Source organism: Pristiophorus japonicus, chromosome 20 (assembly GCF_044704955.1).
Source record: "Pristiophorus japonicus isolate sPriJap1 chromosome 20, sPriJap1.hap1, whole genome shotgun sequence".
NCBI classification, from domain to species: Eukaryota; Metazoa; Chordata; class Chondrichthyes; family Pristiophoridae; genus Pristiophorus; species Pristiophorus japonicus.
The window spans coordinates 7,316,201-7,329,045 of record NC_091996.1 but is presented as its reverse complement, the minus strand read 5'-3'; the positions used below and the strand labels follow the sequence as shown (position 1 = coordinate 7,329,045).

General features: G+C 48.9%; 1 protein-coding gene across 3 annotated transcripts in view; it reads left to right on the top strand.

Moving 5' to 3' along the window:
- Nucleotides 1-12,845, top strand: part of sh3glb2b (SH3-domain GRB2-like endophilin B2b) — a 128,957-nt gene that overhangs the window by 62,622 nt on the left and 53,490 nt on the right. For all 3 annotated transcript variants that reach the window (XM_070863720.1, XM_070863719.1, XM_070863718.1), the window contains exon 3: nt 8,325-8,453. In XM_070863720.1, the coding sequence (XP_070719821.1) occupies nt 8,325-8,453 (129 nt within the window). The remainder of the gene's footprint in view (nt 1-8,324; nt 8,454-12,845) is intronic.

The following is a 12,845-nucleotide window of genomic DNA, read 5'->3' as shown; positions in this document are numbered from 1 at the left end:
CCCCCTTAACCACAGTGCAAGCAGGATGCCACTGCCCGTATCCTGAATCATATCCAGTCCCGTTCACCCATCACCCCCAGGTTCCCAGTCTGTCAATGCCTCGGAGCTAAAATTCTTATCCCGCCCACCCCTGTAAGGAGAGCAAGCACTTGCACATGGTCTGCTTTCCAAAGATTCTCTGCACCTCAATCACAAATAGTTTAATTAGCGCCCCTCCCCACAATTCGGCAAATGGACTCTCCATGATCCTGGTCAGGTCCGATAGACCATAGCAACAGGAGGTCGTTCAGCCCCTCAAGCCTGTTCCACCGTTCAATCAGATCATGGCTGATTTGTATCTCAACTCCATTAACCCGCCTTTGCTTCTTATCGCTCGATATCCCACAAAAAAACTATCGATCTCAGCTTTGAGGATTTCAGTTGACCCCCCACCCCCCCGCAGCATCCACAGCCTTTTGGGGGAGCAGGTTCCAGGTTTGAGATTTCACTTCCGAACCGCCTAGCTCTAGTTGTATTCCCACCTTGTTCTTGATTTCCCCCCACCAGAGGAAATAGTTTCTCCGAATCTACTCTTCCCAAATCCTTTTTATCATTTTTAACACCTTGATCAGATCACCCCCTCAACTTTCTCAACCCAAGGGAATACAAGCCAAGCTTGCTCAACCTGCCCCCGTAATTTAACCCTTTAACCCCTGGTATCGTTCGGACAAATATGCGCCCCACCCCCTCCTGGGGCTGCGGGGGAGGGGGTCGGGGAGGGAGGGGGTTGGGAAAGGAAGGAAAACAAAAGTTTGCATTTATATATCGGGAAACCAAAAATAGAATAATGAATAGTCAGCATGGATTTCAAAAGGGAAAGTCTTGTTTGACTAACCTCATTGAATGATTTGAAGAGGTAACAGAGAGAGTAGACAAGGGTAATGCAGAAGATGTCATTTATGTGGATTTTCAAAAGGCCTTCGATAAGGTAGCCCATAATAGACTGATGAACAAGGTCAGAGAATGCGGAGTCAGGGGACAAGTAGCAGAATGGATCGCTAGCTGGCTTCAAGACAGAAAGCAGAGAGTAGGGGTAAAGGGTAGCTATTCACAGTGGCAGAAGGTGAGTAATGGTGTTCCACAAGGATACGTGCTGGGACCACTGTTCACAACTTATATTAACGATTTAGACTTTGGAATCAAAAACACAATTTCTAAATTTGTGGATGACATCAAATTGGGGGATAGTCAATACGGAGGGAGACTGCAACAAATTACAGGAAGACATTAATAAACTTGCAGAATGGGAAAATAATTGGTAAATGAAGTTCAACACAGATAAATGTGAGGTATTACATTTTGGTAGGAAGAATAGGGAGGTCACTTATTACTTGGAGGGTAAGAGTCTGGGTGGGATAGAGGAACAAAGGGATCCCGGAGTACAAATACACAAATCGCTAAAGGTTGCGACACAGGTTAGCAAGGCCCTAAAAAAAGCAAACCAAGCACTAGGGTTTATTTCCAGAGGTACAGAATTGAAAAGTAGGGAAGTTATGCTAAACCTGTATCGAACCTTGGTTAGACCACACTTCAAGCACTGTGTATTGTTCTGGTCGCCATATTATAAAAAGGATATAGAGGCACTGGAGAGGGTGCAGAGAAGATTTACAAGGATGATACCAGAAATGTGAGGTTATAAATATCAGGAAAGGATTAACAGGCTGGGTCTCTCTTCTCTTGAAAAATGAAGGCTGAGGGATGACCTAATAGAGGTCTTTAAAATCATGAAAGGTTTTGATGGAGTGGATACAGAGAATGTTTCCATTTGTGGGGAAGAGCATAACTAGAGGCCATCAATACAAGATAGTCACCAAGAAATTCAACGGGGAATTCAGCAGAAACTTCTTTACCCAGAGAGTGCTGAGAATGTGGAACTCGCTGCCACAGGGTGGGGTTGAAGCGAATAGTATCGATGCATTTAAGGGAAGGCTGGACAAGTATATGGGGGAGAAGGGAATAGAGGGTTATGCTGATAGATTTAGATGAGAAAAGACTGGAGGAGGCTCGAGTGGAGTATAAACGCCGGCATGACCTGGTTGGGCCGGATGGCCTGTTTCTGTGTCATATAGCGTATGTAATCCACTTCTAATGCGCCTTTCAGGATGTCCCAAAGCACTTTACAGTCAACGAAGTCTATGCTGGAGTCTACAAACAGTGTCTGAATCCTAGTTGCCCACCCTATTCCCAAGTACCTTTGTCCTTTATCCACCTGTCTAACCCATTAAAGATTGACACGATCCCTGCTTCAATCACTGAGTGCTGCCTCACATCCATTGAGTCAAAAGATTTCTCCTCACCTCTGTCCTAAATCTCATACATTTAACTTCTACGGCTGTCTCCTCGTGCTAGACCTCTCCCCACCCTCAACCACTGGACCCAGTCTGTTTCTATCTGCCCGATCCTATCCCGTCGTAATGTTAAACATCTTGTATCCAATTTTTCCAAATCGTTCTTCCTGTTTGTATTTCCTCAGGCCAGGCAGGGTCTGGGTGAATCTGTGCAGTTCCCTCTGCATAACCCTCCGTTATAGAATCATAGCAACATTACCACACAGGAGGCCGTTCGGCCCATCCTACCCGTGCCGGAGCTATCCAGCCAAATCCCACTTTCCAGCTCTCGGTCCGTAGCCCTGTAGGTTACGGCACTTCAAGTGCACATCCAAGTACTTTTTAAAATGTGGTGAGGGTTTCTGCCTCTACCACCCTTTCAGGCAGTGAGTTCCAGACCCCCACCACCCTCTGGGTGAAGACATTTCTCCTCATTTCCCCTCTAATCCTTCTACCAATTACTTTAAATCTATGCCCCCTGGTTGTTGACCCCGCTGCTAAGAGAAATAGGTCCTTCCTATCCACTTTATCTCAGCCCCTCATAATTTTATACACCTCAATTAAATCTTCCCTCTGCCTTCTCTGTTCCAAGGAAAACAACCCCAGCCTATCCAATCTTTCCTCGTAGCTAAAGTTTTCCAGTCCTGGCAACATCCTCGTAAATCTTCTCTGTACCCTCTCTAGTGCAATCTCATCCTTCCTGTAATGTGGTGACCAGAACTGCACGCAGTACTCCAGCTGTGACCTAACTAGTGTTTTATACAGTTCTAGCATAACTTCCCTGCTCTTGTATTCTATGCCTCGGCTAATAAAGGAAAGCATTCCGTATGCCTTTTTATCGACCTGTCCTGCTACCTTTAAGGATCTGTGGACATGCACTCCAAGGTCCCTCTGTTCCTCCACACCTCTCCGTATCCTTCCATTTATTGTGTATTCCCTTGCCTGCCACTGGTGTTCTCATGCAGGTCGAGGTCTACACGCTGCTCCTGGGTCGCTGCACCTCCGTTCCTTTTATGGCCCCGACCTGCCGCTGGTGTTCTTGGTTAACCCTTGCCACTGGACCAAGACCTGGCTCGGTCAAGCCCGTGTGGTGGCTGGTGTGCAACGGCCACCCCACGTTTAAAAAAAAATCCACGCACAGGCATCCCTCCACCTTTCAGGATTATTATGTCTTTAGGTGCTCTGATCGTACTTTAACTGCAGTGACCTTAGTTCATTTAATGTAACTCCAGAGTGAGGATCGCACATGGTGGCCTGCCTTTTATACTAGGCCTGGCACACCTGTACAGGTAACCTACAAGTCTCCCACTGCGGTGCCCTCTGGTGGGCACACCTTAGTGACCATACAGCTGGTGTACAAGTTTCCCATAGTAGTGCCTTCTGGTGGCACATCGTATGTAATAGTACAAGCAGTAAACAGGTTTGGATACATGACAAGGATGTAGTTCAGGACCTGGAATATTAGGTCCTTCATTGAAACACCTGTGAACTCATCCTTTTTTGGCGTGGAAGCAAGTCATCCTCGTTTCGAGGGAATGCCTATGATGATGATGATTCCCTTGCCGTGTTGCCCCACCCAAGTTCCTCTGTATAGTTTAGAGCCTAAAATTATAATTGGCTGCAGCATCCCTGGCCTATTGAGGAGGACGTCAGCCAGGGTTCCCTCTACTGATCACTGCCCAGATCGGTTCTGATGTGCACTGATGTGTAAACGTCTGACTTTCCCCTCCGATCCTGTGCGATCCAGCCTCGAATCCATGGACACAGGTGCGTGCCGGGGGGGTTACTGCAGCAAATGTCCTAGGGGCAAGTGTTTCCTAGTGCTGTTGGGGAGGGGTTAAACTAACATGGCAGGGGAATGGGAACCTTTGCAGGGAGACAAAGGGAAATAAAATGGAGGCAGAAGCAAAAGATAGAAAGGAGAATAGTAAAAGTGGAGGGCAGAGAAACCCAAGGCAAAAAGCAAAAAGGGCCACATTACAGCAAAATTCTAAAGGGGCAAAGGGTGTTAAAAAGACAAGCCTGGAGGCTCTGTGCCTCAATGAGAGGAATATTCGGAATAAGGTGGACGAATTAACTGCGCAGACAGCAGTTAACGGATATGATGTAATTGGCATCACAGAGACATGGCTCCAGGGTGACCGAGGCTGGGAACTCAACATCCAGGGGTATTCAACATTTAGGAAGGATAGGCAGAGAGGAAAAGGAGGCGGGGTGGCGTTGCTGGTTAAAGAGGACATTAATGCAATAGTAAGGAGGGACATTAGCCGGGATGATGTGGAATTAGTATGGGTGGAGCTGCGGAATACCAAAGGGCAGAAAACGCTAGTGGGAGTTGTGTACAGACCACCAAATAGTAGTAGTGAGGTTGGGCATCAAACAAGAAATAAGGGATGTGTGCAATAAAGGTACAGCAGTTATCATGGGTGACTTTAATCTATATATTGATTGGGCTAACCAAACTGGTAGCAATGCGGTGGAGGAGGATTTCCTGGAGTGTATTAAGGATGGTTTTCTAGACCAATATGTCGAGGAACCAACTAGAGGCCATCCTAGACTGGGTGATGTGTAATGAGAAGGGACTAATTAGCAATCTTGTTGTGCGAGGCCCCTTGGGGAAGAGTGACCATAATATAGTAGAATTCTTTATTAAGCTGGAGAGTGACAGTTAATTCTGAAACTAGGGTCCTGAACTTAAGGAAAGGTAACTTCGATGGTATGAGGCGTGAATTGGCTAGAATAGACTGGCAGAGGATACTTAAAGGGTTGACGGTGGATAAGCAATGGCAAACATTTAAAGATCACATGGATGAACTTCAGCAATTGTACATCCCTGTCTGGGGTAAAAATAAAACGGGAAAGGCGGCTCAACCGTGGCTAACAAGGGAAATTAAGGATAGTGTTAAAACCAAGGAAGAGACATATAAATGGACTAGAAAAAATAACAAACCTGAGGACTGGGAGAAATTTAGAATTCAACAGAGGAGGACAAAGGGTTTAATTAAGAGGGGGAAAATAGAGTATGAGAGGAAGCTTGCAGGGAACATAAAAAGTGACTGCAAAAGCTTCTATAGATATGTGAAGAGAAAAAAATTAGTGAAGACAAACGTAGGTCCCTTGCAGTCGGATTCAGGTGACTTTATAATGGGGAACAAAGAAATGGCAGACCAATTGAACAAATACTTCGGTTCTGTCTTCATGAAGGAAGACACAAATAACCTTCCAAATGTACTAGGGGACCGAGGGTTTAGTGAGAAGGAGGAACTGAAGGATATCCTTATTAGGCGGGAAATTGTGTTAGGGAAATTGATGGGATTGAAGGCCGATAAATCCCCGGGGCCTGATAGTCTGCATCCCAGAGTACTTAAGGAAGTGGCCCTCGAAATAGTGGATGCATTGGTGATCATTTTCCAACAGTCTATTCACTCTGGATCAGTTCCTATGGACTGGAGGGTAGCTAATGTAACACCACTTTTTAAAAAAGGAGGGAGAGAGAAAATGGGTAATTATAGACAGGTTAGTCTGACATCAGTAGTGGGGAAAATGTTGGAATCAATCATTAAATATGAAATAGCAGCGCATTTGGAAAGCAGTGACAGGATCAGTCCAAGTCAGCATGGATTTATGAAAGGGAAATTATGCTTGACGAATCTTCTAGAACTTTTTGAGGATGTAATTAGCAGAGTGGACAAGGGAGAACCAGTGGATGTGGTGTATTTGGACTTTCAAAAGGCTTTTGACAAGGTCCCGCACAAGAGATTGGTGTGCAAAATCAAAGCGCATGATATTGGGGGTAATGTACTGACATGGATAGAGAACTGGTTGGCAGACAGGAAGCAGAGAGTCGGGATAAACGGGTCCTTTTCAGAATGGCAGGCAGTGACTAGTGGGGTGCCACAGGGCTCAGTGCTGGGACCCCAGCTCTTTACAATATACATTAACGATTTGGATGAAGGAATTGAATATCTCAAAGTTTGCAGCTGACACTAAGCTGGGTGACAGTGTGAGCTGTGAGGGGGATGCTAAGAGGCTGCAGGGTGACTTGGACAGGTTAGGTGAGTGGGCAAATGCATGGCAGATGCAGTATAATGTGGATAAATGTGAGGTTATCCATTTTGGGGGCAAAAACACAAAGGCAGAATATTATCTGAATGGCAGCAGATTAGGAAAAGGGGAGGTGCAACGAGACCTGGGTGTCATGGTTCATCAGTCATTGAAGGTTGGCATGCAGATATAGCAGGCGGTGAAGGCGGCAAATGGTATGTTGGCCTTCATAGCAAGGGGATTTGAGTATAGGAGCAGGGAGGTCTTACTGCAGTTGTACAGGGCCTTAATGAGGCCTCACCTGGAATATTGTGTTCAGTTTTGGTGGTCTAGTCTGAGGAAGGACGTTTTTGCTATTGAGGGAGTGCAGCGAAGGTTCACCAGGCTGATTCCAGTGATGGCTGGACTGACATATGAAAAAAGACTGGATCAACTGGGCCTGTATTCACTGGAGTTTAGAAGGATGAGAGGGGATCTCATAGAAACGTATAAGATTCTGACGGGACTGGACAAGTTAGATGCGGGAAGAATGTTCCCGATGTTGGGGAAGTCCAGAACCAGGGGACATAGTCTTAGGATAAGGGGTAAGCCATTTAGGACTGAGATGAGGAGAAACTTCTTCACTGAGTTGTTAACCTGTGGAATTCCCTGCCGCAGAGAGTTGTTGATGCCAGTTCATTGGATATATTCAAGAGGGAGTTAGGTATGGCCCTTGCGGCTAAGGGGATCAAGGGGTATGGAGAGAAAGCAGGAAAGGGGTACTGAAGGATTGATCAGCCATGATCTTGGGTGACGGTGCAGGCTCGAAGGGCCGGGTGGCCTGCTCCTGCACCTATTTTCTGTGTTTCTAAAATGGCAACTTGTGGAGAAACCGGGACTCTTCTCCTCAAAGCAAAGAAGGATCAGGGGAAATTTGATCGAAGTGTTCAAAAGAGAGTAAATAAGCCAAAACTGTTTCCTGTGGCAACTAGAGGACACAGATTAAAAGTCATTTGAAAAAGAACCAGAGAGGAGATGAGATTTGGGGGTGTTTTTACACAGCGAGCGGTGATGATCTGGAACGCACTGCCTGAAAGGGTGGTGGAATCAGAAACAAACAACAAAAAAAGAAACACTTGCATTTCTATGGCGCCTTTCACGACCACCGGACGTCCCAAAGCGCTTTACAGCCAATGAAGTACTTTCTTGGGGTGTAGTCGCTGTTGTAGTGTGGGAAACGCGGCAGCCAATCTGCGCACAGCAAGCTCCCACAAACTGCAATGTGATATTGACCAGATAATCTGTTTTTGTTATGCTGATCGAAGGATAAATATTGGCCCCAGGACACTGGGGATAAACTCCCCTGCTCTTCTAAATAGTGCCGTGGGATCTTTTACATCCACCTGAGAGAGGGCAGACAGGGCCTCGGTTGAACGCCTCATCTGAAAGACGGCACCTCCGACAGTGCGGCACTCCCTCAGCACTGCACTGGGAGTGTCGGCCTAGATTTTTATGCTCGAGTCTCTGGAGTGGGCCTTCAACCTGCAACCTGCTGACTCGGAAGCAGGGGTGCTACCCACTGAGCCACAGCTGACACACCAGTAACTTTCAGAAGGAAATTGGATATAGAGAATTGCAGGGCTGTGGGGAAAGAGCAGGATAGTGGGTTTAATTGGATCGCTCTTTCACCGAGCTGGCTGAATGGGCCGAATGGCCTCCTGCTGTGCTGTGTACTTCGCTGATTGTGGGTTCCCTTGTGTAGAAGGGATGTGGGTCACTCCTCTCGTTGAGGATCATCGTCATAACTGGGTGCGGGGGGTGGGGTGGTGCTGAACAGTTTTATTTAATGCATGGCAGGGTGGGGAAGGAAACCATCTCCGAACATGAAGCAGGCTAACGGGCTGGGACTAAAACTCTTCCTTCACTCCCTCCCAGGTGCTCGGATTGAAGAATTTCTTTATGAAAAACTGGACCGCAAGATTCCCTCCCGGATCACCAATGGCGAGCTGCTGGGCCAGTACATGATCGACGCAGCCAGTGAATTCGGCCCGGGGACCCCTTATGGTGAGCTTTCAAAGTCAATTCATCATTAAAAAAAAAAATATATATATATATATCTCTATGGGGGCGGATTTTCGGGTCCTCTGCGCTCTGTTTTTCGCCCCAGAGTGGCAGCAATGGCGGCGGTGAGGTGTTCTGGGCAGGCGGTCAGCCTCCAGTGCCCCCAAAAAGCTATTGAGGCGGGGGTGGGTATATACGGTCAGGGTATCGAGGGATAAGGAGCCAAGGAGGGGAGATTGAGTTGAGGTACAGATCAGACATGATCTAATTGAATGGCGGGACAGGCTCAAGGGGCTGAATGGCCTATTGTTCTCTCTCTCTCTGCCTGTGTGTGTCTCTCTCTCTCTGTGAGTCTCTCTGTGCGTGTCTGCGTCTGTGTGTCTGTCCTTGTGTGTGTGTGTCTGTGTCTCTCTCTCTGTCGGTGTGTGTCTCTCTCTCTGTGAGTCTCTGTGCGTGTCTGTGTCTGTTCTTGTGTGTGTGTCTGTGTCTCTCTCTCTCTCTCTCTCTCCCTCTCTCCCTCTCTCCCTGTCTGTATCTCTCTCTCTCTCTCTCTCTTATTCTCTCCCTCTCTGTCTCTGTCTCTGTGATTGTGTTAACACTGCAAGGCCTGAGTGCAGTGACCCAATTGTAACAGAGCGTGGCCTGGGGATGTGAGTGTGAGGGAGCATGCCCCCCAGATTATAATCAGGTGGCATCAGTACCCAGTGTGGGGAACGGTGCTCGGAGAGTGTCTGGTTTTGAACTTTAGGAAATAATTGGGAGGAATCCCACTGGGAACGCCATGCAATCCATGGGGCCTTTTGAGCTGAAAGTGATGCAGATTGGAATTGGGAAAGGATTGATTTTAAATGAGTAGGTCCTGGCCAGCGTTGTTTTGGTGAGTTCAGGCCAAGCTCTGTCACTCTGTGTCTGGCCGCTCTCCAGTCCCATTGTTCAGCTTTGGATTCTAGCATTCATTAACATTCTTCTCTCACAACTAACTCGATTACAAGCCCATTTTTCAAATTGAGCAATGCCATTAGGCGTATTATAATCTCTGACTCATTGCACTCCCTGATGGTGTACCGGGGTACGTCACTGTATGCTGAGGGACCTTTCACTGGTCTTCCCCGTGTCTCGAGAGCACGGCTGGAGTTTTTCTAACATAAGAACATAAGAAATAGGAGCAGGAGTCGGCCATTCGGCCCCTCGAGCCTGCTCCGCCATTCAATCAGATCACGGCTGATCTGATCTTGGGCACAGCTCCACTTCCCCGCCCGCTCCCCATAACCCTCAACTCCCTTATCATTCAAAGATCTGTCTATCTCCGCCTTAAATATATTCAATGACGCAGCCTCCACAGCTCTCTGGGGCAGAGAATTCCACAGATTTACAACCCTCCGAGAGAAGAAATTCCTCCTCATTTCCATCTTAAATGGGCAACCCCTTATTCTGAAACTATGTTTCCTAGTTCTAGATTCCCCCCCCACGAGGGGAATGGCACAGAAGGAGGCCATTTTGGTCCATCCATGTCTGCGCTGGCCCAAAAAGAGCTACCCAGCCTAATCCCACTTTCCAGCTCTTGGTCCATAGCCCTGTAGGTTACGGCACTTCTCGTGTTCATCCAAGTTCTTTTTAAATGCGTGAGGGTTTCTGCCTCTACCACCCTTTCAGACCTCCAACACCCTCTGGGTGAAGACATTTCTCAACTCCCCTCTAAACCTCCTACATAAGAACATAAGAAATAGGAGCAGGAGTCGGTCATTTGGCCCCTCGAGCCTGCTCCACCATTTAATAAGATCATGGCTGATCTGATCATGGGCTCAGCTCCACTTCCCTGTCCCCTCCCCATAACCCTTTATTCCCTTATCGCTCAAAAATCTGTCTATCTCCGCCTTAAATATATTCAATGTCCCAGCCTCCACAGCTCTCGGGCAGAGAATTCCACAGATTTACGACCTTCTGAGGAGAAATTCTTCCTCATCTCAGTTTTAAATGGGCGGCCCCTGATTCTAAGACAATGTCCCCTAGTTTTAGTTTCCCCTATGAGTGGAAACATCCTCTCTGCATCCACCTTGCTGAGCCCCCTCATTATCTTATATGTTTCGATAAGATCACCTCTCATTCTTCTGACCTCCAATGTGTAGCGGCCCAACCTACTCAACCTTTCTTCATAAGTCAAACCCCCTCATCTCCGGAATCAACCTCGTGAACCTTCTCTGAACTGCCTCCAATGCAAGTATATCCTTTCTTAAATACGGAGACCAAGACTGAACGCAGTACTCCAGGTGTGGCCTCACCAATACCCTGTGCAGTTGTAGCAGGATTTTTCTGCTTTTATACTCTATCCCCCTTGCAATAAAGGCCAACATTCCATTTGCCTTCCTGATTACTTGCTGTACCTGCATACTAACTTTTTAAATTACTTTAAATCAGTGCCCCTGGTTATTGACCTCTCTGCTAAGGGAAATAGATCCTACCGATCCACACTATCTCAGCCTCTCATAATTTTATACACCTCAATTAAATATCCCCTCAGCCTCCTCCTGTTCTAAACAAAACAACTCCAGCTTATCCAGTCTCATCCGAAATACGGAACCTCCGACAGTGCGGTGCTCCCTCAGTGCTGCCCCTCCGACAGTGCGGTGCTCCCTCAGTGCTGACTCTCCGACAGAGCGGCGCTCTCTCAGTACTGCCCCTCCGACAGTGCGGCGCTCCCTCAGTGCTGCCCCTCCGACAGTGCGGCGCTCCCTCAGTGCTGCCCCTCCGACAGTGCGGCGTTCCCTCAGCACTGCATTGGGGAGTGGATTATGTGTTCGTGTCTTTAGAGTGGGTACTTGAGCCCCACCGACATTCTGACTGGGAAGCGAGAGCACTGGCTACTGAGCCTCGACTGACACGTGAGCTTGTGAGTTTGGGTGTGGGTGAATAGTGCCACTTCAATGTGCCCTTCACTGCTGTTGGTGCAGGGGTCAAAGTCTGAACCATGCTAGGGTGTCGTGATTTGTCAGTTGTGTGGGGGGGGTAGGGGAGCAAGAGATAATGGCCGATTATATAAAAGCTGGTTTCTATTTTGTGTTTCTTATCCACAAGCAAATCTGCTTCCTGGCAGCGAAATTGTCAACAGCTCTGGCAGCTCTGTGGGAGGCTGTCATTTGCTCATGAGTGCAGCTGCTGAGGGATAGTGTTGCTGTGAATGAAAGCATTGATGGCACACGGGCTGGGACTACGGGGGGAGGGGGGGGCGGTCTGTGACCACTGGATGGAGGGGGTGGGGCTGGCTGGGACCACTGGATGGGGAGGGGGCTGGGACTACTGGATTGGGGTGGGGGGGGGGCAGGGACCACAGGATGGGGGGGGAGGGGGCTGGGACCACTGGATGGAGGGGGTGGGGCTGGAACCACTGGATGGGGGGGGGGCTGGGACTACTGGATTGGGGTGGGGGGGGGGGGGCAGGGACCACAGGATGGGGGGGGGGAGGGGGCTGGGACCACTGGATGGGGGGGGGAAGGGGCTGGAACCACTGGATGGGGGGGGAGGGGGCTGGAACCACTGGATGGGGAGGGTGGGGGGAGGACCACTGGATGGTGGAGGCTGGCAGGGACCACTGGATGGGGGGGGAGGGGGCGTCGACCAATGGGAGGGGAGGCTGGGACCACTGGATCGGGTGGAGGGGGGGGCAGGAACCACAGGATGGGGGTGGGGTGGCACTGGACCCTCCCTCCCCCCACCGCCCCCCCCCCCCCCCCAGGGCCGACCGGGAGCCAGGACTCCTGGGGCTGGGGGTTGCTCCCAATGACACTCGGCGGTGAAATGTAACCCTGGAAACGGTTGCTAATTACCCATTCTCTGATTCCACAGATAGAATTCTTAATCTTCCTGCTTGGGTATTAAAACATCTGTGGCAATGAAAGTGTGTGTCCCCATGCCGACAGGCCGCACATTCTCACTTTCTGTTTTTAAACGCCAACATTCTGTGTCGTTCTGTTCTGCTCGCCTTCACCATGAACCCAGACACAGAGAATATCATCTTGCCCTGAATTCTAACATCTTTTCCCTACTTGCGCGCTGCAATCTCTTTAGTCGACTTCCCAGGGAACATTGATTAATAATCATTTATAATGGCAGCAGGCTGATGGGAAATGCTTGTAGCTGTCAGATTGTTGATTTATTGCAGATTATAGAAAACAGCAACCTGCGTTGTTTGCTCACGCTCTCTCTCTCTCTCCCTCTCTTCCCCTCCCCTTTTCCTCTCCCTCTCCCTCTCTCCCCCTCCCCTTTTACTCTTTCCCCTTCCCCCCCTTTCCCCTTCCCCCCCCTCTCCCCTTCCCCCCCCCTCTCTCCCCTTCCTCCCTCCCCCCCTCTTTCACCTTCTCCCCCCCCGCTCTCTCCCCTCCCCCCGCCCCCGCTCTCTCC